At 43.7% G+C, this 18,479-nt stretch overlaps 1 protein-coding gene across 12 annotated transcripts in view; it reads right to left on the reverse strand.

Annotated features, from left to right (window-relative positions):
• Positions 1 to 244: 244 nt before the first annotated feature.
• TPM3 (tropomyosin 3) overlaps positions 245 to 18,479 on the reverse strand; it is a 37,614-nt gene continuing 19,379 nt past the window's right edge. For 3 of the 12 annotated variants that reach the window (XM_011928187.1, XM_011928189.1, XM_011928197.1), the window contains 6 exons: positions 17,201 to 17,318; positions 17,028 to 17,098; positions 16,141 to 16,216; positions 14,760 to 14,822; positions 14,516 to 14,585; positions 405 to 1,285 (listed from right to left, as the gene is read on the reverse strand). In XM_011928187.1, coding sequence (XP_011783577.1) covers positions 1,203 to 1,285; positions 14,516 to 14,585; positions 14,760 to 14,822; positions 16,141 to 16,216; positions 17,028 to 17,098; positions 17,201 to 17,318 — 481 coding nt within the window. In that variant the 3' untranslated portion in view covers positions 405 to 1,202. Of the gene's footprint in view, positions 2,621 to 11,735; positions 12,053 to 13,418; positions 13,502 to 14,515; positions 14,586 to 14,759; positions 14,823 to 15,525; positions 15,602 to 16,140; positions 16,217 to 17,027; positions 17,099 to 17,200; positions 17,319 to 18,479 lie in introns of those variants that run through there. The other 9 variants (XM_011928193.1, XM_011928198.1, XM_011928190.1 and 6 more) reach the window with 8 other exon arrangements.

An 18,479-nucleotide genomic window follows, 5' to 3' on the forward strand; every position in this document is an offset into this window, starting at 1 on the left:
ATTTCTCTTTCTCCCAATCGGCCCCAAGGAGACCACATCAGAGAGTAACATTTTAAGCCAATAAGCTGCAGGATGTACACCTAAACAGACCTCCTAGAAACCTTACCAGAAAATGGGGACTGGGTAGGGAAAGAAATTTTAAAAGATCAACAAACTGCCAGCCCACAGACTGCAGAGGCTGTCACAGCCAGATGGGGTGGCCAGGGTGCCACAAACCCAAAGAAGCAAAGTTTCAAAATAATATAAAATTTAAAAAGTTTTGTACATAAGCTATTCAAGATTTCTCCAGCACTGACTGATACAAAGCACAATGAGATGGCACTTCTAGAGACAGCAGCTTCAAACCCAGAAAAGGGTAATGAGATGAGTTTCACATGGCTAAATCAGTGGCAAAAACACAATCTTCTTTCTTTCTTTCAAGGAGGCAGGAAAGCAATTAAGTGGTCACCTCAACGTAAGGGGGACATGATCCATTCTGTTAAGCAGTTGGGAGGGGGTAGAGATGGGACAAAATTTTGGTCTCAGAGGTCTTACCATCTTAATTTGGTCACTTCTAATGAAAAAAAAATAAAAATAGAAATAACATTATCCAAAGATATCTTAAAGCTGAAAACTTGAACAGCACATTCTTTTGTTTTTGTTGTTTGGCTAACTCCTCCTGGAATCACCTTTCTGGTTTAGCTAGTACTTTGTACAGAGCAATGAGGTTTCCCATAGTGGAGTCTCCCTGGGCTCTGTTTGGCTCTCAGTAAGGCAGGCCTATACCTTTTCCTCTCCTCTATGGAGAAGGGAATATGCACTAAGGTGAAAAGTCACCTTCCAAAAGTGAGAAAGGGATTCGATTGCTGCTTCAGGGCTGTGGAATTATTTGGAATGTTTTACAAATGTTTGCTACAAAACAACAAAAAGGTAATTACAAAATGTGTACATCACAACATGCTTTTTAAAGACATTATGCATTGTGCTCACATTCCCTTAAATGTTGTTTCCAAAGGTGCTCAGCCTCTAGCCCAGCTGGAATGTCCGGGAAGAGGCAGAGACAGTTTGGCGAAAAAGACACAGGGAAGGAGGGGGCAGCGAAAGGAGAAAGCAGCCTTCCAGTTAAAGATCAGCCCTCAGTTAAAGGTCAGCTTCCGGCAGGCTGGCCTCAGGCGGAGTCTGGGTCAGAGGGAGGAGCAGCAGCAGGGCGGGACTGGGGCGTTCTACATCTCATTCAGGTCAAGCAGAGTCTGGTCCAGCATCCTTTGTGTACAGAGGTGCTCCTCTTTGGTGCATTTCAGTTTATCTATTGGGGGTAAAGGAGAGAAGTTACAAAAACCAGAAGTAAATTTCAAGGTCCACCTGCTCTTTTGAGACTTGCTCCTGTTGCAGAAAAGCTGCGGACTAATAAAGCAGCTGCTTTCTCAGCCACAGAAGTGAGCTATTACATCACCCGGTTTTGTAGGGCCTTTGGCTTGCCTACTGAAGTTGTAGGTGTTGCTGCACTTCCTGGGTGAGGGAGTTAGGGCCCTTATCAGCCATTTCCTCTCCCTCCCACACCCAACCAACACTTTCAGCTTTCAGTCAATGAAAGAGCAAGCCTTAAGCATCAGCCATCCACTTTTCCAGGTTTTGCCCACATAACAATACCCTCTTGAAATGGTTCACTGGAGTTTGAACATTGCAAACAACAGAAACATCAGAATCTCAGATTATAAAGAGCACAGGAAGATCCTCATGCACTACATGTTTTTTCGAAAAAGTAGAGGCCAAAGTAGTAACTGCTGGGATAAATAAAAGGGCGCTCACAGTTAAGTCAAATAACCTCTAAAGAAAACAAAGCCAAGCATACTACTGAAACAAGTAGTTGTAAGCAAACCTTGAGATTGCTGCAGAGCTACTGAACAGAACTAGCTTGTGACAGTTACTTGAAATTAAACATAAAACCAGAAAAAGGAAGCAAAGGGGAAAATGTCAGGAAGAAAATCAGTAGCTGAGCATTAAGGAGAATCTAATCTGTCTAGCAATCAAACCACTCTGACTGCTCTAAAGAGGTGAGGAAAATACTCAAATCTTCAACTCAGAGAAGGTGATGGCAACACAGACCCATATTCCTATCCCACAACTTTTCTTTCACTTCCCTTTTTTCCACCCAGTCAGAAGGACCCATCCCTGGGCCTGCAGATGAAGCAGTTACAACAACTTGTCAAGACAGTCCTTTTATTGTTAGAAATATCCATGCAAGGGAACATATCCTACAGTCAGTGCACAAGTGAAAGAGCAGCAAATAAGGGTGGAAAACAAAATTCTCACAAGTTTTCTCACTATAATATCTCAGGCCCCTCCCTTCTTCACCCATAATCTCTTCTAAAAGGACAAAAACTTCACAATGGTCAACTTAACAATGCTGTTGATTTCAACATTCTAACTGCCCCAATTAAAATGCAATTTGCTCAGGGCAAAATAATAACTTTTAAAAAGACAATCAGCTTTTTGTTGGGGTCCAGGTCAGTGGTGTGAGCAGTAAGCTCAGTTTAATGGGCATCAGTGAGCCCTGCCCATCAGTCACACAGATCATGCAGCGTTAGCTTCAGCTCATTAGAAAGCAGGCGGTTTCGCTCAAGTTGGCTGTAGAGACGCTCTGCAGCAGCAACGGAGAGGAGGGGAACACAAGAAAAGGAGAGGAAAAGAGGAGGAGAAAGAGAAAAAGGGAAAGTTAGTAGAGTATCAGATGTAAATTATGAGTCTTTCAACTAGCTGGTATATATAACATGCGTCTGTAAGGCAGGGTGGATGCAAGGAGGATTCAGATAGAGGGCAATAGGAGTCAGTCAGTTGGTGGAAAGACCAACAGAGGAAATTCAGACTGACGAGTTGGTAGGACAACATTTTGAGGGAGAAAAAATATTTCCTTCACAGTATTTATTCCCTGGGTTGAGAAACTGAAACAAGGGAAATGGCAAAGGAAGGAATATAGTTGGCTTCAAAGAAATGTGTTCACAATAATCAGGGTTTGAAAGGAACGGAAGTGAACAGCTGAACATTTTTCTGTGAAAACATTCAAAACAGCATTATAAATGGTAGACTGGGATAAATATCCCCACACTCATTCACTCCTATACTTTCTAATGCTTCTTGTTACAGATATTGTGAGACAGAACCATTTCAGAGGACTAGTCAATAAATATTCAATTTCTTCTTCTTCTTCTTTAAAAGAACCCCAAACCTGTCAGAGTCAACAAATAGTGTGCCTAGTCCCAGGGAAGGCAAATTACTGGTTATAAGTTAATCAAGACTATCCTGTTGTTTTTCAGCCTCCCTTGCAGCTAGGGGTGATCATATGATCCAGTTTTAACCAATAAGATGTAGAAAGATAATCTGCTGGGGGCTTCTGGGAAAACTTTAGCTTTCCCTCTTGCCTTCAACATGGATGTGATGACTAGAGTTGCATATTTCAATCTTAAGAGAAAAGACCAAGAGAATCACAGAAAGCCCAGCTACAACAGGCCACAGTTGCTCATGGCTAGATACATGTGATTAAAAAACAAATCCCGTATTTATTTAAGCTACTAGTAAGTTGTTTCCTTTTTTTCACAAAGTCAGGCTAAAGGACAATTTAGCAAGCATTCCTGATACAAGCAGAAAAGTGCTCAAATCTAATGAGTTTATCTGGATTTTCTATTTGAAGCACACTTTAAAGAGATAGTGGGATATGGAAGATTCAAATCCATCTGACTAGCACAGGGATAATACAAGTTTGGGGACAGGAAAACCGAACTCTTCCTGGTATACTCCTAGCATCAACCTCTGAAATTCATAATTAAGTTTCTCCCTATATTTTACAGCCCGTTTCAAAATGGTCTCAGGACCTCAATATGAAAAAGATACTTTTCTGTCCTAAAATCATCTGCATATGTGAGCATTGCTCAGGCACCCTGCCTTCTGGGCTGAGGCTTTCCCCAGATTGACCAGGAAGCTAGAGACCAGTATGGTACCAGTAATACTTGCCACTTTATGTACACTATCAAAACAGAAAGCATACATGTATAAAAAGCCTGGGAGAATGACTAAAAATAACAGCTGTATTAAAGAGCAGAATCAGGCTGAACCTTTAAAAGTTGCACTTCCCATTAAACCAATGGTTCTCAATAGGAGTGGTATTGTGTACTCTTCTCTCTGAGGGGAGATTTGGAGTATGTGTAGGAGGTTTTGATATCACAATGACTAGAAGGCCCATACAGGTATCTGTTGGGCAGGGGACAGCAATACACAGGATTGTTCTGTACATCAACAGAACTGTCCTACTCTAAATGACAAACATTCACCATTGAGAAACACTATACAGGCTAAGAACCCAAATCTGAAAGTCCAAAATCCAAAATGCTCCAAAATCTGAAACTACTTGAATGCCAACATGATGCTCAAAGAAAATGCTCATTGGAGTATTTTGGATTTTACATACACACATGGGTGTGTGTGTGTGTATGTGTGTGTGTGTGTGTGTGTGTATATATATATATTAGAGACAGGGTCTTACTATGTTGTCCAGGCTAGAGTGTGGTGACTCTTCACAGACCTAATCATAGTGCACAACAGCCCTGAACTCCTAGGGCTCAAGCAAACCTCCTGCTTCAGTCTCCTGAGTAGCAGGAACTATAGGTGTGCAACACCATGCCTGGTATAAATTTCTGATTTTCGAATTTAGGATGTTCAACTGGTATACAAATATTTAAAAAAAAAAAAAAAAAGCAAAAATCTGAAACACTTCTGGCTCCAAGCATTTTGAATAAGGGATACTCAAAACTGTATTAACAGTGTATAAGCTTCATGAGGCCTGGGATTGGACCAGCCTTATTCACTGGGGCATCCTTGTCAAAATAACAGGTGTTGAAATTTGTGAACTAATCTCTCAAACTTCCTGTGATGTTACATTACATAAAAATCTCATGAACAGCCTGAACTTAGATAATACCTATAACCAAGTTAGTTTGTGTGATTCTCACTTGGGAAAGAAGGAAGTTATCAAGATCCTTTTTTTTTTTTTTTGAGACGGAGTTTCACTCTTGTTGCCCAGGTTGGAGTGCAAAGGTGTGATTTTGGCTCACTGCAACCTCCGCCTCCCAGGTTCAAGCAATTCTCCTGTCTCAGTCTCCTGAGCAGCTGGGATTACAGGTGCTTGCCACCACACCCAGGTAATTTTTGTATTTTTTTTTTAGTAGAGATGGGGTTTCACCATGTTGGCCAGGCTGGTCTTGAATTCCTGACCTCAGGTGATCTGCCCACCTCCCAAAGTGCTGGGAACAGGCATGAGCCGCCACACTCAGCAGTGTTACCAGGATCTTCATCCCTCAAAGCAGCCTGGTCAATGAGAGTTCTGTTCCATTTAGGGAAGAAATAAAGAGACAGAGAAGGAGTGGGAGCACTTTATTGCCTGACTAAATCCCAGAACACAGAGTTCCCCAGGAATTGCATGAGGTCAGAAAGACAAATGCAGCTGTTCTCTCACTTTGAACTTAGCTTCTAACTCTGCTATCTCTAGTTATTAAAAATTAAGATTAGTACTAGCTCCTTAGTTAAAGTTGCTATACCTAATTAAGAAACAGCCCCCTGGCCGGACACGGTGGCTCAAGCCTGTAATCCCAGCACTTTGGGAGGCTGAGACGGGCGGATCACGAGGTCAGGAGATCAAGACCATCCTGGCTAACACGGTGAAACCCCGTCTCTACTAAAAAAAATACAAAAAACTAGCCGGGTGTGGTGGCGGGCGCCTGTAGTCCCAGCTACTCGGGAGGCTGAGGCAGGAGAATGGCATAAACCCGGGAGGCAGAGCTTGCAGTGAGCTGAGATCCGGCCACTGCACTCCAGCCTGGGCGACAGAGTGAGACTCCATCTCAAAAAAAAAAAAAAAGAAACAGTCCCCTGGCCGGGCGCAGTGGCTCAAGTCTGTAATCCCAGCACTTTGGGAGGCTGAGACGGGCGGATCACGAGGTCAGGAGATCAAGACCATCCTGGCTAACACGGTGAAACCCCGTCTCTACTAAAAAAAATACAAAAAACTAGCCGGGTGTGGTGGCGGGCGCCTGTAGTCCCAGCTACTCCGGAGGCTGAGGCAGGAGAATGGCATAAACCCGGGAGGCAGAGCTTGCAGTGAGCTGAGATCCGGCCACTGCACTCCAGCCTGGGCGACAGAGCGAGACTCCATCTCAAAAAAAAAAAAAAAGGAAAAGAAAAAAAAAAAAAAAAGGCCGGGCATGGTAGCTCACGCCTGTAATCCCAGCACTTTGGGAGGCTGAGGCGGGCAGATCATTTGAGGTCAGGTGTTCAAGACCAGCCTGGCCAACACGTGAAACCCCATCTCCACAAAAATATAAAAATTAGACAGGTATGCTGGTGCGTGCCTGTAATCCCAGCTACTCGGGAGGCTGAGGCAGGAGAATCGCTTGAACCTGGGAGGTGGAAGTTGCAGAGATTGTGCCATGGCACTCCAGCCTGGGTGACAGAGCGAGATTCCATCTCAAGAAAACAAACAAACAAACAAAAAAACTCATGGAGCTGGATAGTATTCAACCAATGCCACATTGAAAGGAATAGCTTTGGTTGGGGATAAGATAAAGCCGCCCAACAGAATAAGTCAGTTGCACCTATCAGATAACATGGGGTTACCACACCTTATTCCTCATCTCAATGATGGTAACAAGCAAGGGCAAAATGGGCCTGTGGTTCTTAGAAATTAAGAGGAGGGGGTAACATTAAGGGGACAAATGTTTTACTCTGATGCTTGACTTCATCCCAATACTAGTCCAGGCTCAAGTAAAACAGGATAGCTTCTGCAAGGATATTAAGCTTTAAACAAAGGAATGAATTTAGCATTAGCACTAACTACATAGTACTTCATTGTTCACTTTGCCACCCCAGCTTGTGGGTCTCTATCCTTGCTCACACTAGTCATACCACAGGGAAAACAGGAGATACCATAGATCAGAGATCTTACTTTTCTCCCATTCTCTCTCTCTTATTTCCTCCTTCTTTTTTTTTTTTTCTCCTTCCTCAGCCTCTCAAGTAGTTGGGACTACAGGCACGCACCACCACACCCAGCCATTTTTGTATTTTTAGTAGAGACAGGTTTTCACCATGTTGGCCAGGATGGTCTTGATCTCCTGACCTTGTGATCCGCCCGCCTCAGCCTCCCAAAGTGTTGGGATTCCAAGCGTGAGCCACCACACCAGGTCTACTTCCTTCCTTTCTAAGAAGCCTTTCTTCATATCAAAGCCAACTTCTTCTGCCCAGAATCTAAATATTTAGAAATGTGTTTTCCAATATAATAGCCACTAGCCACATGTAGCTAATTAAATTTAAATGAACTACAATGAAATACAATTAAATTTTAGCCCCTTAGCCACACTAGCCACGTTTTGAGTGCCACATGTGGCTTATGTACCAGACATCATTACCAAAAGTTCTGCTGGAAAACACTGCTCTAAAGTAAACTATATTGCCTATATAATCTTCTCCCTACCAATACACTCTTTTGCCCCTGAAAATGACTCCTCCTCTTGACTTCTTAACACTCAAAATGTACCCTCAAATTACTAAAGTATCAGTGAATGTCCCATTTTCAGTTATCTTCCTTCTCAGCCTCTCTGTTGAAGAACCACTAGAAATGATCCAACCCAGAACTTTTTAAAGAACTACTCATCCATCTTTTTTCCCTCCAATCAGTTCCATTTGGCTCCTCCTCTTACATAACATTTTCCTCACTGTTTAATTCTTTTTTTTATATTTGCAGTTGTCCTTTATGGTTCTAATTTACCTCCATGGCATAAACTACCTGTACCCCATATGGATTCCCAACTCTCTTATGTCAACCTCTCTGCCTCAAACCCTAGAATTTTGTTTTCACCCAGATACCTGCCAAATTGTCAGCCGTATCTTCTTATCCTTCCCCCAGCTCCCCAAACCAGGACAACATGATCTCCTTACATCTTTAACCCCACCATTTTCCTACTCTCTTTTTTTGGGAGGTCTCATTCTGTCACCCAGGATGGAGAGCAGCAGTATGATCACAGCTCACTGCAGCCTCAGACTCCTGGGCTCAAAGGATCCTCTGGCTTCAGTCCTCCAGGTAGATAAGACTACAGGCACACACCACCATGTCTGGCTAAGTTTTTACAATATTTTGTAGAGACAGGGTCTCACTTTATTGCCAGGCTGGTCTTGAACTCCTGGACTCAAGGAATCTTCTCACCTCAGCCTCCCAAAATGCTGAGATTACAGGCATGAGCCTGTACCTGGTTCATTTTCCTACTCTAAAACCCAGTCATCCTTGTCTTTTCCTCCTCACATCAAGTGGCCAGGCCTTTCACAATGCCTGTCTTTATTTAGCGCAATCTCTCCTGCCACTACTGTAGCTCAGACCCTGATTATTCTCTCCTAGAAAACGGAATTAACCTAACCCAATTTTTTCCAAAGTGTGGTACATTCACTGCTATAGTTACTTTAATGTGATTAGGAAAAAACACTAACGTATCAAACCTTTAATTTTAAGATAGAGTTGTGTCAAGTAAGAATAAAATGCCAGGCTCAGTGGCTCAAGCCTGTAATTCCAGCACTTTGGGAGGCCGAGACGGGCGGATCACGAGGTCAGGAGATCGAGACCATCCTGGCTAACACGGTGAAACCCCATCTACTAAAAAATACAAAAAAAAAAAAAAAACTAGCCAGGCGAGGTGGCAGGCACCTGTAGTCCCAGCTGCTCGGGAGGCTGAGGCAGGAGAATGCCATGAACCCGGGAGGCGGAGCTTGCAGTGAGCCGAGATTGCGCCACTGCGCTCCAGCCTGGGAGACAGAGTGAGACTCTGTCTCAAAAAAACAAACAAAAGAATAAAATAAATTTGGAAATGAGTAAATCTGATCTACTCAATGTAGGCAGCAATGGATATAGAAAAAGCCATCAAAAATGGTAATGTTAATGGCTGAAATGTGGGAAACACCATGTTAGTGAATCACTTTGTTAATCTGCAAATTCGTTACCAAATTAACTCTTCTTATATGCTATTCGGATCACAGCATATTCCTGTTCAAAATCTCTAGTGGCATCCCCATTACCTCCCAAGTAAAATGATAACTCCTCAGCCTGATTTTAACACACAACCCTGTCCCCTACTCTGTCTAAATCTAACTTTATAGCTATTGTGGCCTTCTCATCTCTATCAATGCCTTTATTATTTTGTTTCTCTTTAAATGGAATGCTCAGGCCAGGTATAGTGGCTCATGCCTGTAATCCCAACACTTTGGGAGGCTGAGGCGGGCAGATCACTTGAGGTCAGGAGTTCACAACCAGCCTGGCCAACATGCTGAAACCCCATCCTTAATAAAAATACAAAAATCAGTTGGGCATGGTGGCGGGTACCTGTAATCACAGCTACTCGGGAAGCTGAGGCAGGAGAATCGCTTGAACTCAGGAGGCGGAGGTTGCAGTGAGCCAAGATCTCACCACTGCACTCCATCCAGCCTGGGCAACAGAGCGAGACTCCATCTTAAAAAGAGAAAAATAAATAAATAAATAAATGGAATGCTCAATATTCACTATCCCATGACCCAACTCTGCTTATCAAAAATCCACTTTTGGAACCCAATAAAAATGAATATGCAAGTTTAACATGTTGGTCGGGCACAGTGGCTCACGCTTGTAATTCCAGCACTTTGGGAGGCTGACGTGGGTGGATCACTTGAGGTCAGGAGTTTGAGACCAGCCTGGCCAACATGGTGAAACCTCACCTCTACTAATCATACAAAAATTAGCTGGGTGTGGTGACAGGCGCTTGTAATCCCAGCTACTCAGGAAGCTGAGGTGGGAGAACTGCTTGAACCCGGGAGGCAGAGGTTGCAGTGAGCCAAGATCATGCCACTGAACTCCAGCCTAGGTGACAAGACTCAAACTCTATCTCCCAAAAAAAAAAAAAAAAAAAAAAAGTTTTAACATGTTTATGAAGTACCTATTACATGCCTTCTTCCATGACTTTTTCTAATTCATCCCCACTAGGATCAATCTCTTCCCCTCTACTCAACTCCCATAACACTATTATTTGTGGCACTCATCACACAGTATCTGTAGCTTTATGTATGTTCTCTCTCCTAGTAGATTCTAAGCAACTTGAGAGTAGGAATGGTGCCTCCATCTTTATTTCTGTCTCCATCTTAATATCCTATACCTAGAAGATACCAGGAAGTGTCAGCTGAATAAATGAATCTGAACCTTAATCTCAAAGGCTATGCAGCAGTAAGAAATGGAATGCACAAAAAGAAACCTGAATTTGATATGAGACTTAAAGTTTTAGATTAAGGAAAACTTCCTTGCCTGATTATACTTGTTTAAAAGAAAAGCAAAAGTAATTTTAACAGATGGAATCTCGCTGTGTTGCCCAGGCTGGAGTACTACAGTGGCTATTTACAGGTGCAGTCCCACGACTGACCAGCACAGGAATTTTGACCTGTTCCATTTCTGACCTGGGCCAGTTCACCCCTTCTTAGGCAACCTTGTTGTTCTCCACTCCCAGGAGGTCACCATACTGATGCCAAATTTAGTAAGGACACCTGACCTGCATAGCACACTACAGTGAGAACTCCTGGGCTCAAGCAATCCTCCTGCCTCAGTCTCCCAAGTAGCTACAGGTACTACAGGCACGTGCCATTGCACCCAGCTAAAAGAAAAGCAAATTTTAAATACATACCCTGCTGGGAAACTAAAGTACTAAGTGAACAACATTTAGGTGCTTGGGTTAATATAATTCACTATACTACTAAGAAATCTCTGCTGTGTAAATTGGAATGGGAATTCCTTTTTTTTGAGATGGAGTCTCACTCTGTCGCCCAGGCTGGAATGCAGTGGCACGATCTTGGCTCACTGCAACCTCCCCTCCCAGGTGCAAGCGATTCTCCTGCCTCAGCCTCCGGAGTAGCTGGGATTACAGGCACCCACCACCAAGCCCAGATAATTTTTGTATTTTTAGTAGAGATGGGGTTTCACGATGTTGGCCAGGCTGGTCTCGAACTCATGACCTCAGGTGATCCACCCGCCCCAGCCTCCCAAAGTGCTGAGATTACAGGCACGAGCTACCTCACCCAGCCTGTAATGGGAATTTCTAAAATGTTGATATTTAATTCCACAATATGAACCAAGGGAAATTTTACTAGCAGAAATTTATGTATGTAATAAATCATTGGCCTCATATGCACATTATTTGAAATATGCATGATTGGCCATTTTAGTTTTCCCAATAATAATTTATCACTTATATCCCACTAGTCACACACTAGCAGACAAATGGTAGCGAGTCTCAAATATGTAAGAAAGGTTTAAAGAAGAAAAAGTAAAACTGTCGAGAATTCTATCCTTTGTGTAGTTTTCTGTGACTGGGGTTGACATAGTCAATCTTAGCAATAATATATTGGGTTCACTGGGTGTTCTGAGGATGCACCATTTGAACCATAAGTAAAAGGGTACAGAATGTGTATTGAGAGTCACTTCAATGGCTTCTCAATAACATCACACCAAAGGAGGAAGACCTGAAGGGAGAATGGAAACACTGCAGGCAGGATGATTTAAGAACCTAGAAATAAGGAATTTAATCTTGTTCAGCTTGAGGAGTGTAACTAAAATTACTATCCTGAGGAACCTGTACTAAATCCATCACTCTGGTAGAATCAGATCAGCTGAGTTTAAATGTCAAGAAAAAATAGACACACACAAAAGTGGCTTTGATTATATAAGTCAGAGGAGGGGGAGCCTACGATAGCTCTTCCCCACATCACACCCCCAAGGCTCCTTCTTAGGGACAGCAGCAGCTTTGTCAATGACACAAATGCAGGGTGGCATGAGGTTTCCAGCAGCTTAACATTTTAATCTGGGGTGGGGGTGGAAGAAAATACATAAGTTGCTTTGTGTCCCCCCATCCTAATGCCTTGGGGACCAGCCAGGCTGACCCAAATGGAATCCAGAGCGAGAGTGGGGCGTTGGGTTCCCCGAGGAGTAAAGGGGGCAGATCCAGAACAGAGCAGAAACGGTGATAATTATCTGCATGAAAAAGTAAGGATACTCTAGGTGAGAAGGACTAGCATCAATCTAGATAGCAAATTGGGAGAAAGGAAGAGGAAAAAAAGGAAGAGGTGGCAGCAGGAATAATAAAAGAGAGCCAAGACACTTCAGCCTGAGAAATGTGGCTTCTTTTCAGGGTTAGTGGGAAAGATAGAAAGAGGCAGATTAGCATCAAGGATCAGGGATCCACAGCAAACAGATGAAGTCCCAACAACTCGCTTTGGTGCTGTTTATCACTTGGCTTGCTTCTGGGACTCAGCTCAATTCTTAGGTGAATTTGGTATTTCCCATCTTGGGTAGTTCCCTGAACTTTAATATCAGGGAACCAATTAAACACACCCAGGAGGCCTGAATTTTATTTTAATGTGTCAGGGCCCAAGTCCCTGGCTCTGTGGGCCCTATTTCCTTAGTTGTATGGATTCTACCTCTAGCAGTATTCCTTCTGAGAAGACTAAATTTGAGAAGCAAATAGAAAAATCACAGTGTAATGAAGAAACTATGAATACAAAACATAAAAATTACAAGTCAGTCAGGGTTCTCCTTCTTATCCAAGATTAATTGCCTCCAGAGCTTTTTTTTCTTAGACAGTTTTACTCTTTAACCCAGACTGGAGTGCAGTGGCATCATCTCGGCTCACTGCAACCTCTATCTCCTGGTTTCAAGCGATTCTCCTGCCTTAGCCTCCCAAGTAGCTGGGATTATAGATGTGCGCCACCAAGCCGGCTAACTTTTTAAAATATTTTTTAGTAGAGACAGGGTTTCGCCATGTTGGCCAGGCTGGTCTTGAACTCCTGGCCTCAAGTCATCCGCCCACCTCGGCCTCCCAAAATGCTGGGACTACAGGTGTGAGCCACTATGCCCGGCCTTTAATGTTTTTTTTGTTTGTTTTGTTGTTTTTTTTGAGATGGGGTCTCATTCTGTTGCCCAGGCTGGAGTGCAGTGGCACGATCTTGGCTCACTGCAACCTCTGCCTCCCAGGTTCAAGCAATTCTCCTGGCTCGGCCTCCTGAGTAGCTGGGATTACAGGCGCACTGCCATCACACCTGGCTAATTTTTATACTTTTAGTAGAGACGGGGTTTCACCATATTGGCCAGGCTGGTCTCCAACTCCTGACCTTAAGTGATCCACCCGCCTGAGCCTCCCAAAGTGCTGGGATTACAGGCGTGAGCCACCGCGCCCGGCCATGCCTCCAGAGCTTTTGCCAAATAACCAGCACCAATGTTTCAAAGATAAGGGTGGAGATTATAGTTTCCAAAGGATAAAAACAAAGCACACCTCTATGCATAGCTTGTACCCCCATCCACCCACAAGCCAAGATCCCAGCCCCACTCTGCTGTCAGATAGTTACATAGAGGTCATGTCATTGAGGGCGTGGTCCAGTTCCTCGCTAATGGCCTTGTACTTCAGTTTCTGGGCATAGAGCTCATCTGGACAGGCACAGGAACCACAGGGAGGAATGAGGGGACAGAGTGAAAGATTTCAGAAGCAGATGAAGAGAGGGAATCATTAGAAATTAGGAAAGTGTGACTGTGGGGCTAATACCACAGTTAGGAAAACATCTACTCTGGCAACCATGACTGGACATTTTCAGATCTACTCTCTCCTATGACCAACTGCCTTTCTTGATACTCCTGATCGACTGCAGCAAGGGCTGAGAACCAGGGCACAGTCATAACTAGAAATTCCTATTACCAAAAGCACTCAAGAGGATACCACTCCCATTCAGGTACCCAATTCCTAGCAGTGGTAACACTTAATTGAACAAAAATAGCAAAGGGAAACAGTATACATCCATATTCAGACACTTCTCTACATATAAAATGTGAGCCCTATTAGTGGCCCCTCTGCTCCACAGGCTGCCCCTGCAACTCTGCCAAGAGAACGTACCAAAGGAGCATACATCAGAGTTCTCAAAGCAAAGAGTACGTCCCCTTGTCAGGGTGGATGGCAGTTACCAACTTACATGGACAGAAAGTATTTAGAAAGCTCCTGACAGTGGTCAGTGTTCAGATGTGGTTACTCCACAACTTCATTTCTTGGATAAATACCCCACAACTTGAGTGGTGAAAAGAACTGTGGAAAGTAGCCATGAAATGACCTGCACCTTGCCCTTCTGAAATCATGGCTTCCATTTAAACCCACAGACTAAAGGTTTAAGACTACTAAATTGGAGGTAAATGCAGCCATTATCATTCTCCTCAAAGGGAAGGGTACAAATTGCAGACTATTTGGTGAAGTCTTCTTAAAGGAAAAGATTACATTCGAAAAACCAATTCTAGGGTTTGACCCACTTTGCCTAACTGTGGCATAGGACAGTGCACGTATTAATACATGCCAAGTCATACCAACTTCCTTTGGTATACAGAAAAAGAGATTAATAGTTAATGGGCAAGGTCTTCCTCTACATTTCTCTATTTCAATCCCTACTCAAGGTTCCATACCTTCCAAGTCATCAATTGTCTTTTCCAGCTTGGCTACCGATCTCTCAGCAAACTCAGCACGGGTCTCTGCCTAGGAGAAATATGAAATTAGTCAGAATCAGAGATGAAGACAAAGAAGAACAATATTTCTTCCACCTTCTACTTCTGGACCTTTCAGAACCCAAACCAGCCAGTCTAAGTCCACATTAATGTCTTATATACCTCTAAATGTTTTGGGTCCTGCCCTATAATCCCCTCAGCTCACCTCCTTGAGTTTATCAGTAAGAATCTTGATCTCTTCCTCATATTTGTCTTCTTTTTGAGAGTACTGTAAGGTAAGTAGATTTAAAAATTTCAGAGTAGAAATCAGTCACACAAGCAATACCCCCCTCCCTACACTTAACTCTTACACTGAATATCTTCTTGGACTAAATGTGCTGAATGGTCCAAGAGTAAGAGCAAGGCCTGGCTCTGGAAAATAAGTCCTTGAAATCCAGAAATCTGTCTGTAGAGCCATGAGATCCTCAGGTTAAAATTCTCCATGACTTTTTACGATGGATCTAAGCCTTGATATTATTCAGATCAACCCAAGGAGGTGTTTTTCCTTTCCCTTACTTAATGAGCAAGAGTAGTGGCACCCCAAGGTCACATGACTAAAACACACCCACATGATGGCAAAGTGAAGTCATCTGTCTTGATTGCTCATTAGGTCTCAGAGCTGATTCTGTCTGTTGCCCCCATCTGTCTGCCAGAAAGCCTGTTAAGGCCCCTGATTATTGCTTTTCAGCAGAGCAGTATCAGCCTGAGGAGTACATGACTCCAGTAACCTGAGACCATGAAGTTATTTTAATTAAAGCAATCAAAATGCACAGAGAGTAGCATTAAACCCAGAACCTGAATACATGGTAAGGAGGTAGGAAGAGGACACGCCTCACTGGATTATATATGGAATGGGCATCTCCAGGTCTTTCATCAAGGGCAGGGCTGGGCCCAGGCCCCAAAGCCTGTCACTTTCACAAACCAGCCCCTACCTTCTCCGCCTGAGCCTCAAGAGACTTGAGGTTGTTGGTGACATTCTTCAGCTCCTCCTCCAGCTCAGAACACTTACTGTGAATATTTTAAATACCACAGGAGAGGAAAAGGGAAAAGGAAGAGAATAAAAAAAGGGAGAGAGACACACAGACGTGAATTGAACCTATATGTAGAGAGAGTTGGAAGGCACACTGGGGAAGAGATGTTCCCAAGTAACCTGAGCAAGCATCAACCCTCCTCCCTCTACCATAGAACGTGTCAGGAGCTAGACCTTCCTGGGCTCAAAATGTTTGAATACTAATAAAGCACTTGAGAGAAATCCACTACCAGGAATGAGTCATAACTGCTACCTGGGGTGGAGGTGGGAACAAATGCCCAACCCAAACAGTCCCCCAAATCACCCAAAGGAAGGAGACCCTGCGGAGAGGCAGTAAAGCAACTAGGAAAGAAGAGATGAAAGATGCCAAGTAAGTGGAAAAGAATGGAGCATTCCATGAAGAGATGAGACAGCACTCAACAAAATCAAGTGGAGGAGAGGCAGCTGCAAAACAAAAACAAAACAAAACAAAACCACACCATATATATAACCTTGCTGTGGGTTTAATGGTTAGTACCTTTTCTTCAGCAGCACTCAGACACTTCAGGTTCTGGTCCATCAGTCTAATCTGCTCATCCATCTCTCGGCAACGGCTGTTAGTGATAGTCATGGGGATGGCACAAGCCAGGTTGTGGGGAGGGAGGAAGGTCAAAAAGGAACACAGCAAGAAAACAAGCAGCAAAATGAAAAAAAAAAAATTCAAAAAATGGGAAGAGAACACCACTATGGTCATGATATGTTATGTTTGGCAGACGGGAATGTAAGAGGGAAGCACAAATATATATGCATCAGCACTGACTTTGTTAATCAAGGCCGAGAAGGTACCAACGGGGGAGCAGTTAGTATCTACCCTTGCCCTAAGGTTCCCCAGCAGATTGGCAAAGTGGCAAAAACAGACACCAGATTTATTTTTTTTTAATTTATTTGTTTTAGGGACAGGGTCTCCCTATGATGCCCAGGCTGGCCTCCAACTCCTGGGTTCAAGCAATCCTCCTGCCTTGGCATCCTAAGTAGCTGGGACTACAGGTGTGAGCACAGGTGTGAGCACACCCAGCCAGACACCAGATCTTAAATCAGGATAGCCACTTTATGTCTTCCACCCCAGGTGGAAGGACCCAGTAGGATCTTCCAGTTAACTGTTCACCATGTATTAGTCCTTATTTGCTCTCAATTTGTAAAACCTACCAACAAAAAATAAGAAAGCCTCTTTTGTCACTTGTCACTAGCCAGGAGAATAAGGAAGTCTACAACCATTCTTGGGCCTAAAAAAGCACTATAGATGACTCCCATTTCCTAGGCCCTGTTTAACAAGGTTGAAGGAATGCTAATTTATTCATATTAGTGCTCAAGCCAAAGGGGAAGGGACAAATTGGTATGACAAGATTTGGGGAGCTAGATACTTACGACTCTGCCAGCTCAGCTCGTTCCTCTGTGCGTTCCAAGTCTCCTTCAATGATCACCAACTTACGAGCCACCTATAGGAAAAGATCCCAGTATAGCTTAGTGAAGCAAAGGAGCCATTTACCACATTATTCTTTGTAAAAGGCTAAGAGAGGGACTAACAGAAGGTCACTTACCTCTTCATACTTCCTATCTGCCTCTTCTGCAATGTGCTTAGCTTCTTTGAGTTGGATTTCCTGGAGTTCCATCTTTTCTTCATCTTTTAAGGCCCGGTTTTCAATAACCTTCATACCTCTGCCAGAAACAGGACAAAAGCAATACTGACACCCTGAGGAGTGTGTCGTCAGCTCCACTCCAAGGGTCTTAGAATTGTACTTTTAAAAGCCCATTCCTCTCTGTCTGCCCTTCAAATGGAAATTCCATGTTACTACTCCCACACCTTAGTTTAATTATTTCATTTAAAACGTTTTGTTATGGTTGGGTGCAGTGGCTCACGCCTATAATCCCAGCACTTTGGGAGGCCAAGGTGGGCAGATCACCTGAGGTCAGGAGTTCAAAACCAGCCTGACCAACATGGAGAAACCCCGTCTCTACTAAAAATACAAAATTAGCTGGGCATGGTGGCGCATGCCTGTAATCCTAGCTACTTGGGAGGCCTAGGCAGGAGAATCACTTGAATCCGAGAGGTGGAGGTTGCGGTGAGCCGAGAGCCAGCCATTGCACTCCAGCCTAGGCAATAAGAGTGAAACTCCATCTCAAAAAAAAAAAAACTGATTGTTATAAAGATAATACATCCTGGCCAGGCGCGGTGGCTCATGCCTGTAATCCCAGTACTCTGACAGGTCAAGGCAGGTGGATCACTTGAGGTCAGGAGTTCGAGACGAGCCTTGCCAACATGGTGAAACCCTATCCCTACTAAAAATACAAAGAGTAGCCAGGCATGGTGGCAAGCACCTGTAATCCCACTTATTGAGGCAAGAGAATCACTTGAACCCAGGAGGCAGAGGTTGCAGTGAGCCAAGATCGCACTGCTGGACTCCAGCCTGGGCAACAGAGTGAGACTCCATCTCCCCCAATGCCCAAAAAAAACTTAGTAAGAAATTAAATATTAAAATATTAAAAAAATATATGGATATATGCGGCTGGGCGCGGTGGCTCACGCCTGTAATCCCAGCACTTTGGGATGCTGAAGCCGGCAGATCACCTGAGGTCAGGAGTTTGAGACCAGCCTGATCAACATAGCAAAACCCCGTCTCTACTAGAAATACAAAAATTAGTCAGGCGTGGTGGCAGGCGCCTGTAATCCCAGCTACTTGGGGGAAGCTGAGGCATGAGAAGTGCTTGAACCCAGGAGGTGGAGGTTGCAGTGAGCCGAGATTGTGCCACTGCACTCCAGCTTGGGGGACAGAGTAAAACTCTGTCTCAAAAACCTAAATAAATATTATTTAAAAAAAA

The sequence above is a fragment of the Colobus angolensis genome, unplaced genomic scaffold (assembly GCF_000951035.1).
Source record: "Colobus angolensis palliatus isolate OR3802 unplaced genomic scaffold, Cang.pa_1.0 Scaffold77, whole genome shotgun sequence".
NCBI lineage: Eukaryota > Metazoa > Chordata > Mammalia > Primates > Cercopithecidae > Colobus > Colobus angolensis.